This window comes from Panthera leo, chromosome B4 (genome assembly GCF_018350215.1).
Source record: "Panthera leo isolate Ple1 chromosome B4, P.leo_Ple1_pat1.1, whole genome shotgun sequence".
NCBI classification, from domain to species: domain Eukaryota; kingdom Metazoa; phylum Chordata; class Mammalia; order Carnivora; family Felidae; genus Panthera; species Panthera leo.
The window spans coordinates 130,725,411-130,751,512 of NC_056685.1; the positions used below are offsets into that span (position 1 = coordinate 130,725,411).

Here is a 26,102-nt window from a genome sequence, read left to right on the forward strand (position 1 = left end):
GCCGGCGGCGGGCGGGGGCACGCGGGACGAGCTCGGGGCTCCTTGAGCAGAACTGGCTGAGAACCCAGGAGTCCTCAGGTGCCTGCCTTTGAGAACCTGGGCGCGTAAACCTGTGCGAAGGAGTGAGAGCTCGGAAGCTCCGGGTGAGCGATAGGCTGAGGACGCGGGCCCGCGCGTGGGGCCCGCGAGTGGAATCGCGGGGACACGGGGGCACTCGGGAGGCCCAGAGCAGCGAGTGGGGGGGGGGGGGGCTCCGCCTTGAGGGCTCCCACAGATCCACTGTGGGAGGGTCCGAGGGTCTAGGAGGGCTCGCGATGGGCCGGGGCCCCAGCTCCACCGCGGACACCGGGGTCCCCGCCGCCGACGGCTTCTGAAGCGGGCCAGGAGGCAGCAGGCGTCCGGAGGGGCCCCTCAGGCCTCGCTGCTCCCGCCGATGCTGCTGCCGCTGCCCTGCTCCACCCACACGAGGCGGGCCTGCTCCTGCAGGATGCGGCCGCGCACCACCTTGGCTAGCTCCTCGGCGTGGCCCCACGCGTGGGCCGGCACCCGCACCCAGGAGCAGGGCAGCTCCCAGAGCGCCTGCTCCGAGCTGCGGCACTGCCGAAGCAGCTCTGAGTCCCGGGTGCCCGGCCGGCCCAGCAGACCCCTGCCGGCAGAGGGGACAGGCGGCGGTCAGAGGAGGGGACAGACACCGCGGCGGACGGAGGCGGAGAGACAGGGACCTCCTCAAGGAGGAGGAAACGCTGGCCTCACCCTCCCTCACCTGACGTCCCGGACGTTCTTCTCCGTCACCTCCACGTGGATGACAATGGGGTAGATCTCGTGCTGGACCAGCTCCCGCACGCCCCGTGCGCCCAGCTCCAACAGGCAGTGCTTCTTTTCAGGACACGGAGGCGACATTTCACTCCCTGCCCCCACTAGGCCCTCCAGGCACAGCCCCCTACAGGGTCCCGTGTCCCCCACCAGAAGGGCCCTGGCAACGAGGAAAGTACCCCGGGGGAAGGTGGGAGACCTGGGGACACAAGTCACGTGCCCGCTCTGGACCTCAGCCTCGCCATCGACGGGATGGAGCGGACCCCACCGGCGCTCCCATGTCTGACAGCCCCCAGCCGGCCCCCAAGGTAGCAGCGAGTCTGGGATGGGACGGACAGGTGGGGTGTACCAGCCCAACACCTCAAAGGGGATCCGCGTTCCACCGCCCCGGCCCCCCCACCCGCAGGGGAGGAGACAGGCCCGTGGAAGGGACGGGACTCGCCCGGCGGCTCTGCGAGAGAGCCCACACTCAGACCGGCTCTCTACCCCAGAGGGGCAGCTCCCCGCCGCCCCAGCACCTACCTTCCCGACAGACCCCTGGATGGTGCGGATCCTGCTGCCCAGCCCAGGGGCGGCGGGCTGGGCCTTGGGGGCTCCCGGTGCTGAGGACGAGCACTGTTCCTCCCCAGAGAGGCTTTCTGCAGAGCGGCGAGAGGCAGGGGTGAAGGGCCCCGTGGGCCCGGCCGCCCGTGGGTGCCGCCCGGCCCTCCCCTCCCCGGGCACCCAGGCTCACCCGCCGGGCACACTTGGAAGTCCAGCCGGGAGCTGGGCAGGTCTAGCAGGTTGCGGATGAGCCGGGGCGCCAGGCACTCAGGCAAGAGCACCACAGGCCGCAGGGCGGACACCAGCAGCGGCCGCACCAGGCTGTAGGGTTTGAGGCTCCGCTCTGGCTCTACGGCAGGGCGGGGGGCAGAGGAGGTGAGGGTGCAGGCAGGGCCCCAGCTCCTCTGTCCTAGGGTGGCCAGCCCCTCGAGCCTCAAAACCCCATCCGCTCTTCTCAAGTCCCCCCCTTTTTTTTCCCCTAAGACCTGCTGCTGTTCCTTTGTGCACGTGCACGCATGTACACACACACACACACACACACACATCAGCCCCCTGCAGGAGCTTTGCCCCCAATCCCCCGCCCGCCTCACCTTTGCCCAGCCCCAATTCCAGGTCCTTCTCCTCTCAACAGCCAGACAGAGGCTTTAAACCTACAGTCAGATCCCGTAAGTCCCCTGCTTTCAACGTGCCAGTGACCTCCCGCGGCCCTCAGGAAAGAGGGCACATCCCCCACGTGGGTGACCCAGCCCTGTCAGAGCCTAGAGGGGCAGCGAGTCACGTGCCCCAGCACACGGACCGACTGCCTCCAAGCACAGGGCCTCTGCGTGATTCGGGGAGGCCAGAGCCCCAGCCCGGCAGCTCTTGGCCCAGTTAGACCCCACGCTCCCCTCAGAGCCCAGGTTGCACCTTCCCTGGTCCCCAGACGTGCAGGGCCTCTGGCGTGCGCTCCAAGGCACCCAGCTCTCCTCTATTACACGTGTCACGCTTCAAAATTATGTTTACGGGTACGATGATCTGACTGGCGGGCAGCTGCCTCCCCCTGACCCCCACCCCCGGGGCCATATGCTCCAAGGGGAGGGACCACTGTGTCCCCTGGACCAAGCACACTCTGTGACAGACCTGGCGTCCAGCTCGCACTCGCTGTACCCGGTGTTCTGCACGCGCGTCACACACAGCCATACCTCTGTGCCTTTGCACGGCTGCGCCTTGTGCCGGGAACGAACTCCTCTTCATCCCCGAAAACCCCACCTCAGGCAACTTCCCTTCCGGGAAGTCTTCCCTCACCACCGTCTTCTTGCCCCTCGGAACTGCCGACTCCCTCCTCCGGGCTCCGCCAACCCCTCTCCCCGATCTGACCCAAGGCCTCCCCACTACTGCCTCTCAGACACCCGCTCGGGGATCTTGCTGGCACCAGCCGGCACACACACGTGAGAAACACCACTACAACTGCTCCGCCAGACAAGAACAGACCCGGGCCCGCGTGAGCCCCGGGATCCTACACCCCCACGGTCACCTTCGCACACCAGTGCCTCCCCCCGACTGGCTCCCTCAACCCCAGTGGCCCGTCTCCCACCAGGGGGAGCCCATGTCTCAGGCCCCGGACACCCTGCCCTGCTCCCCACCGGAAGCCCTTCAACGGGCTCTTGCAGGCAGAACGGACCGCCAGGGCCAAAGGACACCCAGACGTGCACCCTCCCAGACACCAGCACGGGACGCGCCTCTGCAGCTGTGTGCTCACCTGAGCAGGGTTCCATCAGCAGCTGCTCTGGACAATCTCCGGCAGAACCTCCCACGTGCTTGGGCTTCACCAGCCGGAGTTGGTCCAGGGCTCGCTTCTTCAGCTGGCGGGGGAGAGGGGGGCACGGAGAGAGGAGCACCTGAGGGCCCAGCCTCCATCCCACCCTCAGCGGGGAGGAGATGAATGGGACCCCCCCCACCCCGGCAGAGGAGGCCCGGCTGCCCCCTGGGTCAGCCCGAGAGGTCCCCTCCCCACCAGGCCTTCTGCCCCCACCCGGCCCAGCACAGCCCCCCTCTCCCCAGGCAGCTGAGGGTAACCATCCCTATGGGCCCAGGGAAGCAAGCCTGTGGGAGCCAGTTAGAGCTAGAGGGGCCTTAGGTCTACAGACGGGGAACTGAGGCCCAGAGACCAGAGCGACCTAATGTCGCCTGAGAGGCAACCTTTGGAACCTCTTCCAATGAATTAGCAACATGACCCTGGGTACGAAAAAAAAAAAACGGCACCGACAAATGACAGCACCGATGACACCAGCGGCCAGCAGGGAACGTGACAGACACTCAGCCCCAGATGTCACGAACTCACTGAAGCCTTCTACCCACGAGGCAGGCAACGTAACTTCCCCAGTTTTACAGATGAGGAAACAGAGCCTCAAGGGAGGGTCAGGTGCTTGTCCAAGGTGGCGCGGTGGGCTGGCTGGCTCGTGGCAGAGCTGGGATTCCACCCCAGGCAGTCTGGCTCCAGAGTTCTCAGCCCCTCTGGCCTTCTGAGTGATTTCACTTCTCTGAGCCTCACTTTGCCCGTGTGTAGGGCGGCCGGGGGAGGCTCACCCGGCCCAGCCCCTACCCAGGGATTGGAAAAGGGGGTGTGATTGCCATTCTGTCAAGTGCTGGCCGTGGCCAGGCCTGCTCCTGAGCTGCCTCGTTTAATCCTCTCAACTACCCTGGACAGTGAGCCCTGCCGTTGTCCTGTCTGCTGGGCATGTAGGAGATGATCAACCGTGTCCGGGTGAAGGAGCGAGGTGGGAGCCTCCCTCCTCTCCTCCCCCAGGGCTGTCAGACAACGGAACCTGGCCTCTCCCCCTTTGGACCCCACCCTTGGCAGGCCCTCTCCCCGGACCCTTGCCAGCCCGCCCAGCATTGCTTACGTTACTTCGGGGCCCTCGGTGCCGGCTGGAGAGCAGCCCTTTCTCCTGAACTTCTAGGAGCTGCTGGGCTCTGCGGGGTAGGGATGGGGGTGGGGTGGGGTCACATGGTGCATTTGTAGGGAGAAAGGGAGCCCCTCACCTCCTCTCCTCCAGCCCCCTTATCCTGTCCCGGAGGATAGTGAGGGACTGCAGGGGGAGGGGAAAAGCCTCCTATCCTGGTCCCGGCTCCCTGCGGGACCCGCCCCCAGACTCCCGGTTCTGCGTCACCTCTGGTAATTGGGCACAGTGCCCCGGTCCAGGTCCCGCAGCGTAAGGGGGTCGACCCGTGTGCAGAACCACTCCTGCCGCCGCTTGTATGCCGGGTCCACCAGCCGCAGGATCTCCTGGGCTTTCACACAGAGGGCATGAGGGTCTGCACGCTCGGGCAGGGTGAGGTTGGCTCGAATATAGAAGGGCTCAGTGCTCAGCCCCTTTGTCCAGGCATCTAGGGCCTCGTGGAAGGACTGACAGGCTGGACGTGGGCAGGGCGGGGGCAGGAGGGAGGGCAAAAGGAGGATTAAGTAAGTCAGGGATCGGCCTCGGGCTCCATCACGCCCCTTTCAAGGCCTGAGCTGCCAGAACCCTACCTCCCCCCTCTTAAAGTGAGAGTCTGAGGCCCAGAGAGGACAGGGACCTGCCCGAGGCTACCAAGCCCACTAGGAACAGAACCAGGCCTTGAACCCGGGTCTCTGGACTCCTGTCATGATAAGCTCCTTAAGGAGGAGACAAAGGACAGCCCGCAAGGGCCAACAGTGGGCGAGGGAAGGGCACTGCTGACAGCCAGGCTGCAGCCAGGCCTCAGTTGTCCCACCTGCATCACGGGCTGGACAAGCCCTCTTGTGGGCTCTCAGCTCTGACCTTCTGGGACCCAGGAGTCCCCAGTCCCTCGGCCCTCGGCCAGACTTACCCTTGAAGTCCATCAGGAAGGGGAGTGTGGACGCCTGGCTCCAGAGCAAGGTTCTCTGCTGGGCCTCACCTTCCAGGCCTGCCCCGTCCAGGCCAGCAGCCTCTGCCCTTGGCTGGGAAAGAAACCCAGGCAGGCAGGGAAGGAAGGAAGTGAGCTTCCCAGGCCACCGCAGCCCTGGGGCTGAAGGGAGACTGGGGTGGTGGTGACATATCCCGGTAATTCAGATACCCCACCTCACAGGGCACCTAGCCAATCAGATCCTTCCCCCATCAACAGGCGTCGTCCTCCCCCAGGGTGTCTGTTCTTTTCCATGCTTAAGGGTGGGGATCCGTCCAGCCCCTGCCCAGTCAGATTTAATTTACTGCTGGCTGAGGCAGGCCAACCTGGGTGACATCTCTGAGCCTGCCTCTGCTTTGGGGCAACCCCCAGAAACTCCGCCCAGTGACCTAGATCCACCAATCAGAGGGCATCCAGCCCCAGCTAATGCACTGGCTCCTCCCCCAACTCAGAGGGAGGGGGTCTCACCTCTCTCGGCTCCCCCCTGGCAGACCCTGGCCCGGAGAGCACCCTCCGCACCACGGCCCCAGACCAGCTGTCCCCAAGGAATGACAGGCCGTCTGGGCCCTTGTCCTGGGGCTCAGGCCCCCCCGGGGGGCTCCGGCAAGACACTCGGATGGCCAGAGACCTGGGAAGAGAGAAGGGAACCAGGAATTAGAGTTCAGTCAATATTTCGACTCAGTGCGACATTCCCAGGAGAACCACAGCAATTCCCCAACCGAGCCACGACTCTCACCAACCCTCCCCCAACTCACCCCAGGGCCATTGCACCCGCTGTGCCTGCTGCCCGGAATGCCCTTCCCCCTCTCTTCTGCCTGGCAGATTCTGCTCATCCTTCAAAGCTCAGTTCCAAAGCAACCTCTCCCTCCCCGACCCCCGCACAAGGTTGAGGCGAAGCTTCCTGCAGGATCGCACCCTCTGCGCTTGCCCAGAAAGAACACCCTCAGGACCAGCCCACCATCGTGCTCAGCTCTGGGTCCCCAGCCCCAAACACAGCGTCCGGCACATGGCAGACGACAAGTAAAAGCTCGTTATGCTCACAGTTTAGCGGGGGAGGTCACCGTTAGGACACAACACAGACCAGAGATGGCTACAGGCGGCCGTGGGAGCACCGAGGGGAGCGGCTTCCCAGAGGAAGAGGCAGCGGGGCTACCCGGCGGTGACGAATAGAGGCGCTTCAGGAATAGACAGAGAGGAAGGTGGTGCTCCAGGCTGAAGGGCTGGCAGGGGCAGAGGTGTGGAGGACAGAATACAGGATGTGCGGAAGGATTTAATAACAACAGTGATAACAGCGGCAGCAAATGCTTACCGAGTGCTCCCCGTGTGCCAGAGACCATGCTAAGCGCTTTGCCCTAATTAGCTAATTGAACATCATGGGAAACAGCTCCCAGAAGAGGCAAGCTGGAGCCAGCCTGTGGAGGGCACACAAGGAAGGCGTCTGGCCTTCCTCTTGTGGGCAGTGGAAACCACTGACAGTTAAGACAAAGAGTCACCCAGATCCCCATCGTGGCGGGGTTCTTCCTGTCCCTGGATGAGAACCTGTGAGGCCCTGCGGCCGGCGCAGACACAGCCGTCTGAAATTCCCTTCTGTGAGCCCCCCTGGCCGGAGGATTAGGGAAGAGGGGAGGCCAGAGTCCGCAGGGGAGAGGCCCAAGCGTCCCCCACCATCGCCCGCCTCCCCACCCACCCTGGCAACTGCTGCCCACGCAGCCACACTGCCCCCTGCTGTCCGCCCAGGGTGGGCAAGGCTATAAGGACTTTAACACCGTCTGCGCGCATGTGGAGGGGGGGAATCTTTGGCCCCAGGAGCCCTTCTCGGCTTCCACCCTCTCAGTCAAAACAAACAGCCACGCCCACAGGGCTGTGACCGGACACGGGTGCCAGCCTACCTTCGTAGGCTCCCCCGGCCCTGGGAATGTCCGGGCTGAGTTGATGGGCCAGGGCAGAGATGGGAGGCCCAAAGCTGGGTCTGGCCATGCTGCCCCCTGGCTGGAGAAACACAGTCCCACTCCAGACCCCAGCCTTAACTGTGCCCTAGATGTGGACGAGCGAGCTGGCCGCTTGATTCTGTCACCACATCCATAAAGCCAGGACGATGAGGACACTGTCTCCCACCGTGGGTGTGAGGGTCGGACCAACATAAAGATGATGCAGGGGAGGTGGAGACCAGAGGCCTCCAGGAAACCTCCAACTGCAGGCCTGGCCCCTAAGAGGGTTGTGAAATTCACAAGGTCACGGCCAACGCAGTGTTTTATCGGAACAGAATAGAAAACGCACACCAGCCTCCCCTCGAGTAAACCCAACTATCGTCCCGTGACCCTTTTGTTCCGGGCACGTGTCCTGAGTTTCTGTCAGGTGGGGTACGGTCAGGGGACTCTGAGAAAAGTGGCACGTGCAGGGACTCCGGGGCCAGACGGCCTGGCTGCTTAGCCTGTGGTCCTCAAGAGCCCCATCGGCCTCCGCCTCCCTCATCGTACGTACGACTCAGGGAATTAAGCGTGGGACGCTCTTAGAACGGTGCCACGTTAACTAGGTGCCCGAGAGAGGTTACACAGCTACTGTTACCAGGGGTGACTCAGAAAAGTCACCTCTCCGTGGCCAGCAGTTCCCCCACCTGTTTCAAAGCCACAGACAACCGAGCATCAGGGCTCCCCCAGGAGGCAGCCCAGCAGGCAGCCTGCACTCAGCCCTTCCTGGTACCAGCTGATCGGCCCCCTGCCCCCTACCCCCTGCCTTGGCACACCAGCCCCACCCCCAGCCCCGCCACTCACCCCAAGTTTTCAGGCTCTCCCTGCCAACCTGGCTCAGGCACCGCCTCCTTCAGGACACCCTTGCCCACCTTCCTGAGGGACCCAGTGACCTCTCTGGGCCTCCAGAATCCCCCTGGGGAAGGGGGGAGAGTCCGCCTGGCAGCTCCCAGGTCCAGTCGGGTCCCTCTCAGCACCAGGCCTCAGCAGACAAGTGGATGAGGGAAGAGAGAGGAACACAAGGCCGGGGAGGGGGGGCAGTCCAATCTCTGGACTCCTGGGTCTCTAGCAACACAGTCTGACTGACCGGGGGGCAGGCCCTGCCAGGGAGACTCACACTGACCCTCCCCTAGTGACCCTCACCCAGCACTCGCCCCTCAGCGCCCCACTTGCATTCTCTGGCCCTTCCTCGCTCTCTCTCCCACCTGTCCGTCTGTCCGTCCAGCCCTCAGCCCGCCCCAGCAACCCCTGCCCTGCCCCCAAGGCCCTAGGAGCCCAGAAGGGCAGGGGAGGCCGGACCGCTGCAAAGGCCCAGCGCACGGTGAGGTCGCACCATGACCGGGAGCTGAAAGCAGCTTAACCAGAAGGAAGGTCCATCGGAATCCCCAACTCCACCGCCCAGTGGCCTTGGGACAAATTCCCGACTCTCCCTGGGCCTCCTTCTGGTCATCTGTATCATGAGGCTAAAAACACCAGCCTTGCCGGGCTACTCGGGGAACCTGAGCAACAGCAGCGATAAAAACAGCAAAGGGCTAACACTACCGCTCACTCTGAGCCGGGCACTGTTCAAAACACCCTAAGGGGGACACCGGAAGCCCGTGACAACCCCATTTTACAGAGCAGGAAACCGAGGCCCTGGGGAATTTAGTGACTTGCCCCAAGCCCCTCGGTAGCAAGTGACAGGGCTCCAGTGTCTTGTTCTTTCCCACTGTGCTCTGTGCGGGGACACTGCCCCAGGACGCGCGCAGTCACCACCCCACGCACCAGCCAGGCTCTCCCTACCCCACCCCCCCCGCATCTGTCCACATCTTGCTGTCTCAGTCCCCCGTCCCTGCCCCCGCCCCGGTGCGTGTCCTCCCTTCAGCTCCCTCCTCCCCAGGAACTGCAGAGGTGGCCCCATGATCACATGGAGGGGGGGGGCAGGGACGGGGCCAGAACCTCCTGCTCCGGTGCCCCCTGGACAGCAGCCAGGACCCCTGCTGCAGGCTGAACCGAGCTGGAGGAAGGGCCAAGGCAGGCAGGAAGGGAGGCGCCTCCACCCCTTCCCCTAGAAGCACGTCCTGCACCGGGAGAAACAATGTCGTGCTGGCCCCGCTGCCGGAGGGCTAGAGTGGGGGCAGTGGCCTGGACCTGGGCCTGGTCAAGCTGCTTCGGGCCCCTGGTCCTGCTCTGTCCCCATTTCTCGGGTGATCTGCCCTCTGTATCCAGCACCCCCGCGTTGCGGCTGTTGACATTCAGTGCTCCCCAGGCCCCTTCCCCAAACGCAAACCTGCTGAGGTCACTGTGGGTCTTAGCCCTGGCACTTTCCAGCTGTGTGACCTCAGGCAAGTCGCTCAGCCTCTCTGAGCCTCAGCTTCCTCCTCTATAAAACAGGGATGTAATCATAACACCCGCCTCCCAGGACGGAGAGAACGCTGTGAGGCAGCCAGCGGCTGGCCTCGCGTTTAGTAACAGCCACATCTTGCTATGTTTCCCAGCAGGCACAAGCCGAAGTCCACACTCTCCCCTGACTCACACGGCCAGCCTGACTCATGAAGCCCGCCCTGGCCCCCTCCCCCTCCGGCTCCAGTCACCGCCAAGCTCCGGGCCATCCCTGGACAGCCTCTGCCCTCTGCTCTTCCCCACTCACCCAGCTGCCCTCCCTACTTGGAGTTCGAAGTGCACATTCTCGACTCATCTATCGCCCGCCCTCCTGGGACCCATCCGCGAGCCCGACCGGGGAGGTCACTCGACAACCAACACTGACAGAACCGCAACGCATGCTGGGCCCGTCTGCTTCACGACTCCTGTCACGGGCTTGTGGCCAGCCCGGCGGCGGCGGCGGGGCTCCCACCCCACCCACAGCACGAAGCCTTGCCGGGAGGCTCGGTCCTGCTGGGGGCTCAGCGCCGGGAGGACGGCAAGCAGAGGGGGGTACGAGTAACGACTACCATTTACTGAGCACCTACTTAACAGCTGGCAAAGCAGGGTGCTTTACTGACACGAGTCCTGAACCCCCAAACACCCCCACGCAGAAGAGATCACTGACCACCTTCAGCAGATGAGGAAATACGGAGGCGCCAAGAGGGGAAGTGACCAGCCCGTCACCCAGACGATAAGCAGCAGTGACAGGATTTGAATCCCAGGTGTCTACAAGCCCGAATATTCTACGGTTGCCTGAGGCTAAAGCTGAGCTACTGATCCCTCCCACCCCCTCGCCCTGCTCCAGGGGTCTGACGCCACCCCCACCCAGCCCTGCCTGGCCCAGCTCTACCACCCTAGGCAGCCGCAGTACCTGTTGAGGAGATCCAGGCCACAGCCTCTGGCCAGGAGGCCATCCGACTTCCCAAAAGGCCACACGCTATCAGAGGACGAGGACGAGGAGAGACCAGGAGACCAGGGCTTAAGCGTCACACTCCCTGGGTGGGGAGAAAGGAGGAGGTTCCGGGGCTCCAGACCAAGCAACCAGGGCAAGCCGGGGCCCGTGAGAAGGGGGCGAGGTGCTCGAGCCCAGGGCCTTCCCAGGACCTTGGCAGGTTTGACACCCCAGGAACACACTGCACCCACTGGGCTCGGGGCTGGGCCGGGGCCAAGGTGACCCTTCGGTTCCCTGGGAGGGGTTGGAGGGAGGGCCGGGACTGAGGAGCCGGTACAGTGAAGCCAGGCCCAGGAGAGAGGAGCAGGCCTGGGCAACGGGTGAGCGGCGTGGCCCAACTCCCCAGGGGCCTCCGGGGCACAGCCGCCCCGCCCGGTCAGGGCGCGGGGTGGGGGGGGCCTCAGGAAGGGGGGCGCAGGCAAGGGCAGAGCAGGCAGCACAGACCTCAGGTGGGCCAAAAAGCCACCCCGGCAATGAGCCCTCCCCACGGAGTCCCCGAGGGCCGTTACCTGTGATGTCCGACATACTGCTGAAGGACCTGGGGGGAGGAGGGCAGGGGAGGCAGGAGCTGAGGCACAGGGGGCATTCTGCCCCCGTCCCTCCTCCCCTGCCGCCTGGCCACCAAGAGGTCCTGCCGCCCCCAAGCACAGGTAGGCTACAGCCAAGGCAGGGGTCCCAGGCAGTGGGCACTTGGGCCAACCAGCTCCCCTAAACTCACAGGGCGAGAAGCTAACAGTCCGACCTCTGCCCCACGCCCCTCCCCCTAGAATGCCCTGGCCTGTCCCTGAACGCCACCCCCTCCTGGAAGCCTCCCTGGACTTCTCACTCCTCATCTCACCCCTGCTTTCTGCCTCTGTCATTCGTGGCTCCCACATCTGCTCCCATACCAGACTGTGACTTCATCACCCACCCCCCCCCCGCCCCCGACCTGGGTCATGGCCATGACTCTGCGGACCGGGGTCCCCAGAGCCCCGGCCATTTAAAGGCGGTAAGGGGAGGTGCCCACCTAGCTCCGATGCTGGTGCTGGCGCTAGGGATTCTGGGACGTGGCTGTTTTCAGAAACGGCAACAGCATCTCCCTGAGCCTCTACTGCTGTCTCCCCATCCTGCTTACCTCTTAGGGGGTGCGGGGTCCTCCTCACGCTGCCGGCGGAGGATGGAACCGGCGCTCGGGGGGAAGGGCAGGATGGAGAGCCGATTGATCTCCTTCTCGCTATCTGTGGCCTCCTCCTGCCAACGCCACGACAGGGCCTGGGTCACCTCCAATCCGCCTCCCCCACCTCAACGCACCTACTTTGTGCCCGTTCCCCAGATGACAAGTAGGGCCCGGGGTGGAAGCGTGGGCTCTGCACGAGTACAGTGGGGATCCCGTGGCTCCTGGCACCCAGGCCTAGCGCGGAGCTGGCTCTGGGTGAGCTTAAGTAGGGGACTTGGCCTTCATGGGCCTCGGTGTCCTCACATGAGAAATGGGACTGTCGGCGAACTGGAAAGCACCCACAGGTCGGTAATGACATTACACGAATGCTGTCAGCATCCGCACCCCACCCCCGACACGCTCAGGGAGGGCAGGTGTCTTACCGAGGTGTGGGGCTCAGATCCCCCCATGACGGCTGCTTCCCCAGCTGCTTCCGGGCCTCCCAGCAGCGGGGGGAACTCGCTGAGGCTCCAGGTACTGCTCAGGTTGGAGCACAGGGAATGGGAAGAGGCACAAGCCTGGCAACAGAAGGGGGAGGGAGGAGGTGAGCGGTGCAGGGCAAGGGCCAGCACCGGGGACCCGGCAGAGAATGAGACAGCTGGATCCCTGCTCTCATGGAGCTCACAGCCCAGCAGAGACCGACCATAAACACACAGGCAGATTAAGGAAATAACCCCAAACTGCCAAGAGACCAGGGAAGGAAGGTGCCTAGTGTGGGGAAGGCACTCCCAAGGGCCCACCCAGCCTGGGGGCATCAGAGCGCTCTCCAGAGAAAGTGTGGTTTGAGCTGAGGACTCAACGATAAGTAGGTGTTAAGCAGATAAAGTTGGGGAGGATGGTCTAGGCAGCTGGAATGGTATGTGCAAAGGCCCCGAGGCAGGACTGTGACACAGTCCAGGAATTAAAAGACTGTGACCCAGAGAACAAGGCTAGAGGTAGGAAAGGGCCCAGCCTTCAGGCCTCCAGGGCCTGATAAGGGGTCTGGTCTTTACCTAAGAGCAAAAAAGCCACTGAGGATCTTAAAAAGTGACAAATGACAGATTCATGCTTCCTTTGTTCTATTCCTCCAGGCTCCATGCATCAAATGCTTGGCCAAGGGATCATCTTCAAGCAAACCCAAGAGAGGAAAAGGCAGAGCTCCTAACAGAGGTCCAAGGACTCCTATCTGGTTGACAAGGGGTGCTGGCTGGCTGTATGAACCTGGGCAAGCCCCTGACACTCTCTGACTATACAGTGAGGGAACTGAACTAGCTGGTCTCTGAGCGGCCTTCGGGCCTCATGCAGCCGGGCTTCTCCAAGAATATCCAAAAGCAAACTTGAAACCCTTCTTTTTTCTTTTCTTTTCTTTTTTTTTTTTAACTTCAAACTATTCCTAGTGCCCCAGGAGCAACCCCAGAAACTCGGAGACCCTTTCCTGTCCCCTGACGCACCGACCCACACCCACCCCAGTCGAAAGTTCCACCAGGCCTGCATATTCTCCGTCCTGCCCGAGAGCTCCCTCCAAGACCGGCATGCTCTTGACCCAGGGCGAGGGCTCCAGCCAGGACCCACACATTGCCTCCTGGAAACTGCATCTTCCCAAGCCCAGCTGAGGGATCCCAGGGGGTCCCACCCCCCAGACTGAGGTCTCCCACCAGGTCCTGCTTGTTCCCAGCCCCGGCCAAGAGCTCCTGCCAGGATCCCAGCATTCCCACCGGAACTCTCGTGCTCCTGCCCCCTGCTCACCTTGAGGCAGGAGCCCCCCTGGACCCGCTGCAGCTGCGCCTCCAGCAGGGCCTTGGCACCCTCCAGGCTGGTGAGCGCGGTCAGCAGCTCGTCGCGCTCGGCCTCCAGGCCCCGCACCTGCTTGCGGTACTGGTCCTTCTCGATGAGGCTCTGTGAGTACTGCAGCTGGATCCGGTCACGGCTCTGGATGGCCTGGGGAGAGCGGCCAGAGAGGGAGGGTGCAGGGGCCGCCCTGACCCAACCGTCCTGCCCTCTCGGGCAGGGCCGGCACAAGACCAGCCGCTAACGTTTATCAAGCGCTTCCTGGGCGCCGGGCCCTGTGCTAAGTATCAGGCCGCCCGCTCAATCTTCGCACCAGCTTTCCACGGTGGAGATTCTCTTTGTCCTCATTTTACAGACAGCCCGGCCAGCGGGCACAGAGCTGGGATCCAGAGTCAGGTCCAGGCTCTTACTGTTTCCCAAGAGCAACGGAAGCCTCTTCTGGGAAACGTCCTGTGTGCCTCGGCCTTTACTCACAGCATCCCAGCTCCCGGGGGAACCAGGGTTCAAACCCAGCCCACTCCACCCAAAGCGCTTTTCCCCACCAGGAAGACCAGGGTCCCTGGGAGCTGGGCCATGGCCGGGACCTGCCACCCAATGTCTCAAAAGGAGCGGGAGCCAGAGATGGTGCAGATTCCTGGGTCCCCCCCCCCCTCCTCCAGACCACCTGGGTCACCTGCACCTTCCCCCGACCCAGCAGGGGGCCCCGAGGCCCATTCTAACACGTAGACTTCCACTCCTCTAGTAGGATTCGAACTTGGTGCAACGGCAGCACCTCCCACCCTTCCCCCCCGCGCGGGGAGCCCCGTACAAGGAGGGCCGGTGACCTGGAGGAAATAGCTCACCCTGTGGCCTCAGGAGGTGAAGGCCATGGCACCCAGGGCCCGCGAGCCACAACTTCGGTGAATTTCCTTCACCGGCAAATATTAGCAAGCACCGCCCTGTGTGGGCCTTGCCCTCGACGTGAAGGGAACAAGGGCTCCGGAGGCGATGGGTGCCGGGACCCCCTCTCCTCGACCAGGAGCTGGGGTGAGGCAGGTGTGTTGGGGAGTGCGGGGTGGGGGGGGGAAGGTTGGCCTATCTGAGTGCTTCCGGTACCTCGGCCCACTCGCCCCTCCTAAACCAATCAGCGCTCCGGGCCGGGCGGAAGTCTCCGGCTACGGTTCTGGCCCCGCCCACTCCCCCGTCTCCCGGGTGGGAGCAGCGGTGGCCGCCCTCACCTGGTCGCGCTCCTTCTCCACCTCCTCCAGCTGGGCCAGGACAGTGGCCATGCGGTGCTTGTACAGATCACAGTCCTTCTGCAGCGCGCGGTGCTTCAGCCTCAGGTCCTCCATCTCCTGCAAGTACTGCGGGGCCGGGAGGGGGCAGGGCGGGGCGTGCCCGGCTCAGACCACAGGCCTGGGGCCCCCCCGGGCAAGCTCACCAGCAGGTGCCCGGCGGGTCCAGGGAGAGAGGCCTGAGCCTCAATAACAAGCGCCCCACCTCCCTTGGCTGAGTGGCCTGGGCCACCGACCGACTTCACCACCCCGGGCCTCAGTTGCCCAACCTGTAAAACAGGGGCGACCATAACCATGGTACCTTCCCAGCCAACCTCGGCCTCCCCATTTATCTTTTTTTTTTTTTTTTAACGTTTATTTATTTTTGAGATAGATAGAGCGTGAGTCGGGGAGGAGCAGAGAGAGAGAGAGAGAGAGAGAGAGAATCCGAAGCAGGCTCCAGGCTCTGAGCCATCAGCACAGAGCCTGACGCGGGGCTCGAACCCTCAAACTGTGAGATCGTGACCTGAGCCGAAGTCGGACGCTCAACCGACTGAGCCACCGAGGCGCCCCTCGGCCTCCCCATTTAAACTGCAATCTGCCCCCTCCCCCTGCTGCTCTCCTTCATGCACAGCACTTATCACCCTCTGCTACGTGAAGTAACGGACCCGGGATCGTGTGAGCAGAGTGCTGTTGGTCTCCCCTGCTAGGATTTAGCCTCCGCAGGAGCCGAAGCCTTTGTTCTGTTCGCTAACGGCCTCAGTATTTGAGAACAGACGAGTGCGCCTTTCTTAGCCCGGTAGGCACCTGGCGCACAGTAGATGTCAGAGAAGGTGATGCCCGCCCTCCCCCCTGCTCTCCCCAGGAGCCGGTCTGTGAGCAAGGAGGAAGCGGGAACCGGGCGGGGACGGGGCAGGGGTAGGGTGGGGCGTGAGGCAGACGCTACCTTGTCCCGCAGCTCCTCGGCCCACTGCAGCTCCCCCTGTATGGCGTGCAGCTTCTGACACAGCTCCTGCCTGCTGTCCTGTGCCTCCCGCCAGTCATGCTCCAGGATGTCCAGGAGGATGCGCTCCGAGCCTGGGGCCCCCAGCCTGCTGGCCTCCTGAGGGTCATAGTTCAGAGGCCGCCTCAGCCTCCGGCCCAGGGCCCACCTTGACTGTGGCAGGAGGGAGGGGGACACACAGCCCTCGCCCCCGCCCCCTCAGGCCCGCCCCACTAGCTCTGCCACCGTGGCCACGGGCCTTGACCTCTCTGGACCTCCCTGTCCCAGTCTGTGCAGGAGGTGTGGCCCACAGCCCCGCACCCTCGAGGGAACATCTGGGGTGGAAATGAAGTGAATGAGGACGTGCCTGCCCAAGTTGGCCCGGATCTTATTCCTAAACAAGAACCAGGCCCGCTCGCTCTCGCTCCGGCCCCCCGGCCAGACCGCCCAGGGCAGCAGATGGGTGCCTTTTCCAAAGCCTAGCCCCACCCCTCTGACACTGGTTCCTCACGGGGGGCTGAGCCCGGCCCAGGCAGGTGGCCCACGGGCCCGAGATCCAGCCCACAGAGCCACACCCCAGCTGGGCACCCCGACCCTGTGGGAGTCCTGGCTCCCATCCCCCACTTCCTGTGTGGAGCACCGGCCAGGCAACAGGCCTGCTGACTGGCCGGGGGCCACCCAAGCCAGCCCCAGGGCCATCCAGACCTCAGGGGTCTGAATCTTTCCAGGGTCACGGGCTCCTCTACAAATCTGAGGAAAGCTGGGGGCCTCTCCCCAGAAAAACGTTCACACGCAAAATCAGGTGCACCGTTTCAGGGAGTTCGGAGACCTCCTGGGGTCACCCACGGGCCCCAGACCAAACACCCGGGGAGGGCCCAGCGCTGAGAGCCCTCCGCTCGGAGCTGGAGACAAGAGGCTAGCCGGGGTTCCGCCTCTGGTTCTAGAATCCTCGCTCTCCAGGTCTCAGGAGGATGGGTGAGCGGCAGGCGGTCTGACCCCCCCCCCCCCCCACTCCCCCTCGCCACCCCTCACACCTGCGGCAGACCCTCCTGGAGCTCCTGGAGCGACGCCGTCAGTCGCTGGTTCTCCGCGCGCAGCTCCGAGACCAGGTCCACACCGTCTGGCTCCTTGTCCTTCTCCTTGTCCTCGGACCCGGGGAGCGGCCCCCTGGCCCTCCGCAATAGGGTGCACTCCTCCTCCAGCCGGCTCACCTTGAGCTTGAGCTGATCCACCTGGGGCCCAAGACATGGGTCAGCCCAAGGAGGGACAAGGCCCAGGGAGGGGCCACCGGCAAGGCCATGGGGAGAGGCTCTGCTCTCTTGACTCCTGGTGCCTCTGGGGTTCCCTGAGCAGCTGGGGCTGGGCTGGGCTGTCCCCGGGGAATCTGCTGCCAGGACTTTCGGGTGGGTGTCCTCCATCCGGCTCGTCTGCCCCACAGCTGGGACACAGAGCACAGGCAATTCAGCCCAGTGCCAGCACGACGGAGGAGGAGGGCCACGCCAGCAATCGGGGGAGCCGGGGTCCAGGCCCGGCGCTGCCTCCATCCCAGCATGACCCGGGCAAGTCGTGGCCCCTCTCAGTGCCTCAATCTCCTCACCAGTAAGATGGGCCCCTTTGATCCCCCTGTTCCACATCCTACCTCCCAAAGTCACTGTAAAACTCCACAAAGACGGGGGGGGGGGGGGGGGGGGGGGGGGGGGGAGAGGCAGGCAGGGGGCGGGGAGGCACCTGGCTGGCTCAGTTTAAGTCATGATCTTGATTTCAGTTTAGGTCACGATCTCACGGTTCTTGAGTTTGAGCCCCGCACCAGACCCTGCTGACAGCGTGGAGCCTGCTCGGGATTCTCTCTCCCTCTCTCTGCCCCTGCCCCACTGGCACAGCCCCGCGTGTGTCTCTGTGTGTGTGTGGCACACGCACGCTCTTCGCTCTCTCTTTCTCTCCCTCTCAAAGTAAATTTAAAACATTCATGGGACGCCTGGGTGGCTCAGTAGGTTAAGCGCCCAACTTCGGCTCAGATCACGATCTCACCGTTGTGGGTTCGAGCCCCGCGTCAGGCTCTGTGCTGACAGCTCAGAACCTGGAGCCTGCTTCAGATTCTGTGTCTCCCTCTCTGCTCTGCCCATGCTCGCGCTCTCTCTCTCTCTCTCTCTCTTAAAAGTAAATACATTTTTAAAAAGTTCAAAAAAAAAAAAAACCATTAAAAAAAAAAGAATTCAACAAGACCGTAGGTGGGTAGAAGCCTTCAAACCACCAGAGGCTGCCTCCAGAGCTGCCAGGGGTGTGACAGTGGCTGTCTTCACAGCTTTAAGTAAAATCCTGGAGCCCCAACCTGCCACCAGTTTAGTGTGTGCAGCCAGAAGCCGGCCCGGGGTGGGCGGCGGACGGCCGAGTGGTGGCCCGGCAGAGAGGGCTGCACGGGCAGCCTGCTGGATTATCGGTGCACTTGGCCAGAGCTCCTTTCCACGTGGGGTCTGAGGCGTCTGGACGGTGACAAGAGCAGCAGCAGGTGGCAAGCCGCAAAAGGAAGTCACTGTTGGGGTAAGGGCACGATGACCTCTGGTCCCCCGCGTAGGCGTGTCAACGTCTGGTGCCCCGGGAGTGCCCGGCCTCGCTTGGAAAATGGCTTGCAGCCCCGCCCCGCCCCCCCCCCCCCCCCCCCCAGCGCCAGGCAATGCCACGCCCCCCCCCCCACAGACACACACACACACACACACACACACACACACACACCCACCCCATGAGGGTCTGGATGCCGGGTCAAGCAGCTGTACTCCTCCACAAAGGACTCAGAAAGAAATTCATGACTCTCACATTCCTTTCCCCTCACAAAACACGCTTTGTGAACCGCCAGAGAAAGACAGCTAGTTCCAAGGGCCAAGTGTGGTCACACCCTCTCCAGCGAACTGCGGCCACACACCGCGGCCTCCGGCCTGACCCGCGGCCAGCAGGCGCCCCTGATGAGCTCAGAGGACGGGGCCCTGGGGAGTCTCCCCCCCCCCCACCCCCTCCCCGAGCACCAGGAAGCAGGGATACATTTAATCCCGGTGTACAAACTCACTTAGCACAAAATTACAGTGTTCGGTCCTTAAGTTGATGTTGTTCAGAAATAACAGCTCATTAAATTTGCACCTTATAAAACACAGTATTAAATCACGGCCGCCACACACCTGCCCCGGGAGGGGGGAGGGAGGGGGAGGCGACCCAAGCGGCCAAGACAGGCACCTTCAGCTGTTCTGTTCGTTTCCACCTGCAACACCTCTGTTAATTCTGGGGCAGAAAAGCTCCAGAAAGTTCAGGCAAATGTACGGTAGCTACGTCTAAAGAAAATCTTATCTGTTCATCGGAATTCAGCCCTGACCCTCTGGCCCCTAAACTAGGGAAAAGCAGTCCCTATCTGGCAAGTGGCAGATTACCTGCCCCCCCCCAGGGGGCCAGCCAACGTGCAGATAACACGGACTGAACCTCTTCTCCAACCCTCTACCGCACCCCAGGGGATCCCAGACAGCTGTGCACACACAGGACGTCCCCCCCCCCCCGCCCCAGTCGCAGGCACACGTCTGCCACTTCAGGGGACCCAACCCAACGGTGACACAGGCCACGCCCCTCCTGACGACTGCTGGACCGGTGGCCGTCACACTTTCCTCTCTGAGAAGCAGAACTTTCTTCTAGGAAAACCTCACAGCAAACCCCACATCCATGTCAGAGGAAGCAGACACAGTGAAGTGTGGGGGGAGCCTAGGCCACCCTCTTCACTCCTCGGATCCTGGGAAATGCTCCAGCCAGCCTCTCCGTGCCTCAGTTTCCTCATCCAGAAACGGGGACAAGAGCGGCGTGCCCCCCACCCTGTCCCAAGAGAGTTAACTGAAAAAGTAAGGGAGTTGGTACAGGGCCAACGCTGAGGACTGAGCCCGGAGACTGGAGGTGCCGAACCACTCCTAGGGCATCCTCGTCCGTGACCTCCCGCCAGGATAAGGCAACCGGGGGCGCCTTGCAAGTGCCAGCCTTTCGTCAATCTGCCGACAGTCAGAGGCCTCAGCTGGCCCATCTCGTGCTAAACACCAAGCAGACCCTCAGACGACCACCTCCCAGCCACCTCACCTCACACCCTCCCATCGGCCACCTGCACCCTTAAGCGGGCCTGGCTGCCTTTCGACCTGTGGCCTCGATGCCTCCGATCAGGATTCTCTTCCCCAAACGTCCACCCACGAGCATGCACGGCCACGGGCTCTGGTGCAATAAGGCACCGGCACCTCCCACCTGCCACCCTCCGTCCCCGGGTACCCACCACCTGCAGCATCACGGCGACAGCTGAGGCTCACAGATCGGGGGGCTTCAGATCACACAGTCAGAACCCACCCCAGGGAACCTCGTACAGGACTGTTGGGAGAGAGCGAACCGTGTGCTGTTGGCACCTGTTAAAGCCTCCACGAGCACGAACTCAGGAAGTCCTCTGGACAACTCCTGAAGCAATAAAACACCGGCTTTACCCCCTCCGCTAAGCCCCAGGAAGAAAGCAAGAAAGCGAGGCTTGGTGTCTCAGCCCCCTCACCCGCCGCTCAGGGGGGGACTGGTGAGCTCTCACCTGGACGGGAGCAGGCAGCAAGCAGAGCATTAGGGGCCGGAGGCCAGCCCCGGTGCCAGGCGGACCCGTGCAAAGCCGGGCTGTGCCGCTTCCGGGCTTGGTGACCTTGAGCAAGGGCCTCCACGCGCCAAGCCTCAGTGTGTACGTTTCAAAATGAAATCGCGCGCAGCGGGGTCACGTGACGCGACGCGTGTAAACTGCGTGGCGCAGAGCAGCGCTTCATATGCCATCAGCGACTGATGACGACACGGGTTGGAACACCAACAGCACCAGGCACTCAATGTGTCTAGAACCCTGGGTCTTCAACTCACGGAACCGTCATTACACTTGATCTTAGCCAAAAGGCCGAGAAGCGATCACGGAACCGTCATTAACCAAGGCTTCTTCACCTCGGCACTTGATATCTGGGGCTAGATAATTCTCGGGTGTGGGGGCCGTCCTGGTTAGCAGCGTCCCGGGGCTCCGCTAACACACTCCTCGTCGCGACACCCAAAAACGTTTCCGGACGCAGCCACACGTTTCCAGGGGAGGGCAAGATCACCCCTGGTTGACAGCCACCACCATGACCCAATGAAAGAAGCGCTCGCCACCGACATCCCCGTGACGCAGGTGAGAAAACGGAGGCACAGGACGGTGGAGGGACCTGCCCCGTTGTCCGACGGCTGGCACACGGCGGCTCGGGGACACACGCTGGGTACCGCAGTGCCGTCAGTGTTTTGCAAAGGTTGCCCCTTCCCCCCTCTACCCTGCCCACCTCCCCAGGGCCTACCGCCAGCTGCAAGTCACGGCTGCGCAGCACGGCTGAGTTCTTCTCCTCGCTGAGCTGGGCCAGGCGCATGGCGATCATGTAGTTCTCGTCCTTGAGCCGCAGCAGCTCCAGGCTGCCCGCCTCCCAGTCCTCCCGCAGCCGCTGGCAGCGCTCCTGTGCCTGCTGTTGCTCCCGCAGCCGCTGCTCCAGTCCTGCGCGCTCCTCCTCCAGCATCCGACCCCGAGCTTGCAGTTGTTGTTCCCGCTGCAGCTGGCTCTTGCGAGCCTCCCGCAGCCGTCGCACCTCCGTCATCAGGAACTGGGTCAGGCCCTCGGGCCCCTCCTCATCTGCCAGGGACGGGGGAGAGAAAAGTCAGGGCGAGCAGATAAAAATGCAGCGGGATGGCAGCCTGCACAGAAAAACCCAAACCACAAAAGCACTAGGTGGAAATTCGGGCGTGTAGTTTGCTAATTTTGGAGTGGAGAAGGCCTTCCTGAAGAAGGTACAGAATCTAGACCCTAGGAAAGAGAAATTGGACAAGTCCGTACAAAAGTCTGTTGAAGATCTGAACAGTGAAAGATGTAACAAAGAAGTTAAAAGACAGACCGCAGAACGGGAGAAAGTATAACAAATATAACAGAGAACTGGGAGCCACGATATATAAAGAGCTCCTACAAATCAATAAGAAAAAGCAAACAAATACATGAGGGACAACTATGAATAGGCGAGTTCCAAAACAAAATCGGTTCATAAACAAAGGAAAATAAGCTCCAACTCAGCAGCAATAATAATCATAATGGTGACAGTAACAGCTACTAACATTTAGCTTCATTCTTTGTGCTAAAGAAATTAATTTAGTTAACTGCATGACAACATCATGAGGTAGGTACTGCTATTACATCCACTTTAAAGACAAAAACACTGGGGCGCCTGGTCGGTTAAGCATCCGACTTCGGCTCAGGTCACGATCTCACACTCCGTGAGTTCGAGCCCCGCGTCGGGCTCTGTGCTGACCGCTCGGAGCCTGGAGCCTGCTTCAGATTCTGTATCTCCCTCTCTCTGACCCTCCCCTGTTCATGCTCTCTCTTTCTCTGTCTCAAAAATAAATAAACATTAAAAAAAATAATAAAATAAAATAAAGACAAAAACACCAAAGCACAGAAAGGTCAGGTGATTTGCCCAAGGTTTACTAACTAGTAAGCTGTGAACTACATGTCTCAATGAAGTACAAGTTTAAAATAATAAGGTATTATTTCTGACACATCAGAATTGGCCAGAGTGTTTTCACATGATCCCCAGGATTCGTGACACTAGAGCAAAACGTGCACTCATACACTGGTGGCGGGATGAACGTTGATTTAACACTTAAAATACATAGGAGTCTCTGAGAAATTTTCCTTCCCAGATCCTCTCCTCCTGAGACACCCGTGTGCACAAACGTGCACACAGAAAAGACCCTCCCGGGGGCACCCGGGTGGCTCAGTCAGTCAAGCATCCAACTTCGGCTCAGGTCACAATCCGATGGTTTCAGGAGCTCAAGTCCCGTGTCAGGCTCCGTGCACTGACTGCACAGAGCCTGCTTGGGATTCCCTCTCTCTCCCTCTCTCTCCCTCTCTCTCTGACCCTTCCCCACTCGCACGCTGTCTCTCTCAAAAAAATTAAAGTATTCAGGCTTTGAGTTCAGACTAAACGGATTTGAATCCCAACTTGGGCAAACTGCTTCAGGTCGCCCCATGCCTCAGTTTCCCCATCTGTTCAACAGGAATAATGAGAGTGCCTCCCGACAGGGATGGAGTAAGGAAACTCTGTACTGGTGTCCGAGGCACCAGCACCTGTTGTGGACTCAACTCACCGAGGATCATGGAGCAGCGCTGGGCAGGTTCCCGGCCCGTGAGCAGCGTGAAGTGCTCGGGGTAGTAGAACTCCAAGGCTTCCAGAAAGGCCTCATATCCCCTCTTGCCGCGGCAGCGCAAGATGTCCATCAGGCGCCCTGGGGAGTGGCAGGGGATACCCAGGGGTCAAGGTCAGGACTTTCCCCAGTGCCTAGCCACTTCCTCCCCTTTCCCTCCCCAATGCTCCAGGGCCCACGTTCCCCAGACTTTTTATTTCCCCAGATTTTTGAGTCAGTGACACACACAGGGGCCTGTCTCGACACATCGGTGGGGAGAGCCTGTCTGCCACAGGCAGGAAAGCCAGGACCCTCCCGCCAGGGTACCTGTGCTGCAACAGCTTCCCAACCCCCGGCCTACCCCCACCCCACCCCCCCACCCCCCCCCCACACACACACAGATACAGGGCCAGCGAACACTCCCTGCCTTTTCAATGGCACAGAGGAGTCCCCTCCCTCCCCAAACGCAAAGTAATACACTGTATTTCTCCCACCGGCCAAGGCCTGAAATGCCACCATTAGACCCTCATCCCTTTGCCAGCTCTGGTTCAAGGACACAACCCTGCGGGAGAGGGCACCCTCACAAAGCTGTGACGGGTCTTGAGCACTTAGGGCGAAATAACTCTCCAAGGAATGCGTGGCACAGGGGCAGGAGAGGGCAGAGACAACCCAAGAGATCAAAGGGCACAAGAAAGATGCCGCGTCCATCCACTAGGTCCCAGATCGAGACTGCGGCTGACAACCACAATCCAAGTTCCCTGCTCCAGAGTGGGCCCAGGAAGCGGGAGGCAACTGCAAGGCAGACAAAACCCAGATGCCCGTCTGGGCACCAAGATCCGCTGGGTCGTGATGGTGGTTCAGGCGGAGGCGGGATGGGGGTGGGGGGAGGCACCAGAACCCCTGGCCTCCGGCTCCAAGGCTCCGTGCGCCGCGCTCGCGCTCGGAGGACAGTCAGCCCCGGGGGAGAGGCCCGACCCCACGCGCCCCCCGCGGCTCACCGGTGCGGTTGACGCGGCACGGGAAGCGGTAGGTGCTCAGCACCTCCTCCTCGTCCTGCTCGTCGATGACCCGGCACTGGCGCAGATACGGCGTCAGCTTGGCCGGGTTGAGGGCGCGGGTCAGCCGGTGCCGGACGCCCTCGATCCGCTCCCACAGAGCGTCCTCCTCCGCCTCGGACCCCGAGCCGGCCCCGGCCTCGTCCTCCGCCTCGCCAGCCTCGGCCCCGCCCGGCATGGCCGCGTCCTCGGGGTCTGCGGGCCGGAGGCGCGAGGGGGCCGATCAGCAGGGTCGCCCACGGGCCGGGGTGCGCCGGCCGATCCCCGCCTCGGGGGCGTCGCCGGCGCCCGGCCCGCCCGCCCCGCGCCCCCGGGACTCACCCCGCATGCCGCAGCCGCCTCGGGCTCCCGGCTCCGCGCTCGGGCGGCGGCTCCGCCGGCGCAGGGGGGCGGCGTCCGCGGCGCCCCGGGCCCCGCCCCCGTCCCCGCGGCCGCCGGGGCTGCCCGGGCCCCCCCACATCGCCGCCCCGGCCCGGGCCCGAGCGTCCGGCCCGCCAGCCACCCGCACGTCCGCCCGCACGCCCTGCCTCCCGGCCCTCCGGCCGCGCGCCTCCCCCCCGCTTCCTGTTTCCCGCCGGCGCTCCCGGCCCCGGCTCGGCGGGGTCCGGGCGGCCCGCCCACACCTGCCCGGCCTCCGGGCGGGGCGGGGGCGGGCGTCGCACGCTCACCACCCCCCCCCCACCCCCCGCCCACGCCGCGACACACCTTCCCCGCGGCGCGCCGCACCGGCCGCCCCTGGCTCGCAGCCCGCACCGCGGCCACGCGGGCCCGCACACGGCGGATACTCTCCCGGGGCTCCCACGGCGCCACGGTCCCACCCAGCCTCCACCGCGCACCCGCTCTGTCCGTCCGGACGCCGCGCGCCGAGTCCCAATCCCTGTGTGCTCCGTGGCCATGGCCGTGAAGCGTGGGGCGAGGGCTCGCGGGCCGACAGAACCCCGCCCCCCAGCCCCAGAGCCCTCCCGGGTCTAGAGTGGGGCCACCGAGGCCCTCGGTGCCGGAGCACCGCCTGGGAGCACTCCCTCCTGGTTCCCACCAGGGTCCCTCTCTGACCGCCTCCTGCCCAAGCGGGCAAGCGCTTCCCCTCTTGTACCTCAGTGTCCCCAAAGAGACTGCCAGCTCTGGCACCTTCCCTCAAGCTGCAGGGCAGCCCCTGGGTGGGCACCAAAGGACAGAGGTCAAGGCCGCCTCAGAGATGGGAGTCTGAACTCTCAGGACACCACTACTAACGCCCGTCCCAGGCATGAAGTCTCATCGAAGAACACGGGGGGCCAGGGGCCCCATGTTTCCCAAAGGGTGTGCCTCCAGAGGCTGGATTCAGAAACGCCTGGGAGTGGTTCTGCGGTCAAAGTCAAGTAAATTTGAGAAACACTGCGGCCATCCTCCCCCCCTCCCGCCTTGGGAAACTCATGGTCACTTACCAAGATAAAGTCGATACCCATATCTACTGACACATGTGCCATCATCTCTCCACGAATTAGAAATTGCCCGTGGTGCCTGCTGGGAGGGAAGACCAGGAGGGGGCAAATCCCAACCCTGACCCTTCGGGGAAGTCATCATCCCGGGCGGGACTGAGAAGCAGAGGTAATAAACCCGTGAATAACAGAATTTTTGTAAAGTGTTTGGCACGAAGCTGGCACTCAGTGGCAACAAGAGCAAACGGTTTTGAGCTCTTATTATGTATGGAACGTATTTGTGTCCCCTCGTTTTCCAGACTCGAGCTCCTTAAATCAACGACCTCGCAAGGTCGCTTCTCCTATTATCCCCATTTCCCAGGTGAGGAAACAGCGAAAACATAGGGAGCCACGTGGGTGATCCCGGTGGTGCCGTGCGAAGCCTGGGGGGAAGGGGGGGAGTCTGCCCTGCCCTGCGGGAGACCCCGCCACCTGCCAGCACAGGTGCCTCCCCAGGCTCTTGGAGCAAGCAGCCCTGTTCGGTGCCCTGGGCTAACCACCGCAAATTAAATTGCTTGCAGCACTAAGAATAGGGAAAAACTAAAACTGAGGAAGAGGCATGACCAGAAAGGGCGGTTGTGCAGAAGGAACAGCCGGTGCAAAGGCCCAGGGGCG

The 26,102-nt window shown here is 62.6% G+C and overlaps 1 protein-coding gene and 1 long non-coding RNA gene across 5 annotated transcripts; one reads left to right on the forward strand and one right to left on the reverse strand.

Annotated features, from left to right (window-relative positions):
* CARD10 (caspase recruitment domain family member 10) lies at window positions 1-24,404 on the reverse strand. 4 transcript variants are annotated; one of them, XM_042947742.1, is made up of 21 exons: window positions 24,355-24,404; window positions 23,977-24,228; window positions 22,943-23,080; window positions 21,112-21,437; window positions 16,795-16,992; window positions 15,725-15,880; window positions 14,743-14,868; window positions 13,484-13,675; window positions 12,142-12,276; window positions 11,678-11,793; window positions 11,073-11,101; window positions 10,483-10,606; window positions 5,710-5,869; window positions 5,185-5,296; window positions 4,506-4,749; window positions 4,239-4,308; window positions 3,095-3,197; window positions 1,547-1,705; window positions 1,336-1,451; window positions 764-876; window positions 1-646 (listed from the first exon to the last, which is right to left on the reverse strand). In XM_042947742.1, the coding sequence occupies exons 1-21, from the start codon at window positions 24,359-24,361 to the stop codon at window positions 412-414; spliced, it is 3,111 nt and encodes a 1,036-aa protein (XP_042803676.1). In that variant the 5' UTR covers window positions 24,362-24,404; the 3' UTR covers window positions 1-411. The 4 variants fall into 4 exon arrangements, with proteins under 4 accessions (XP_042803676.1, XP_042803672.1, XP_042803675.1 ...); XM_042947738.1 differs by having other exon boundaries at window positions 764-873; window positions 24,355-24,390; XM_042947741.1 differs by lacking the exon at window positions 1-646 and adding an exon at window positions 993-1,133 and having other exon boundaries at window positions 802-876; window positions 24,355-24,390.
* LOC122225102 lies at window positions 16,786-17,565 on the forward strand. Its single transcript, XR_006205118.1, has 3 exons — window positions 16,786-16,869; window positions 17,199-17,359; window positions 17,526-17,565. It is a non-coding gene; the product is annotated as an uncharacterized LOC122225102 (long non-coding RNA).
* Window positions 24,405-26,102: the final 1,698 nt, after the last annotated feature.

Bases quoted from the DNA above. Each gene is read 5' to 3' on its own strand.
- CARD10 (XM_042947742.1), bottom strand. The intron at 16,993-21,111 runs GTAGGCCCTGGG...CTTGGGCCCCAG, and splicing joins GCCGTGACTTGCAGCTGGCG to GTGGATCAGCTCAAGCTCAA. The intron at 13,676-14,742 runs GTGAGGGCGGCC...CGCTCTCCCCAG, and splicing joins TGGAGAAGGAGCGCGACCAG to GCCATCCAGAGCCGTGACCG.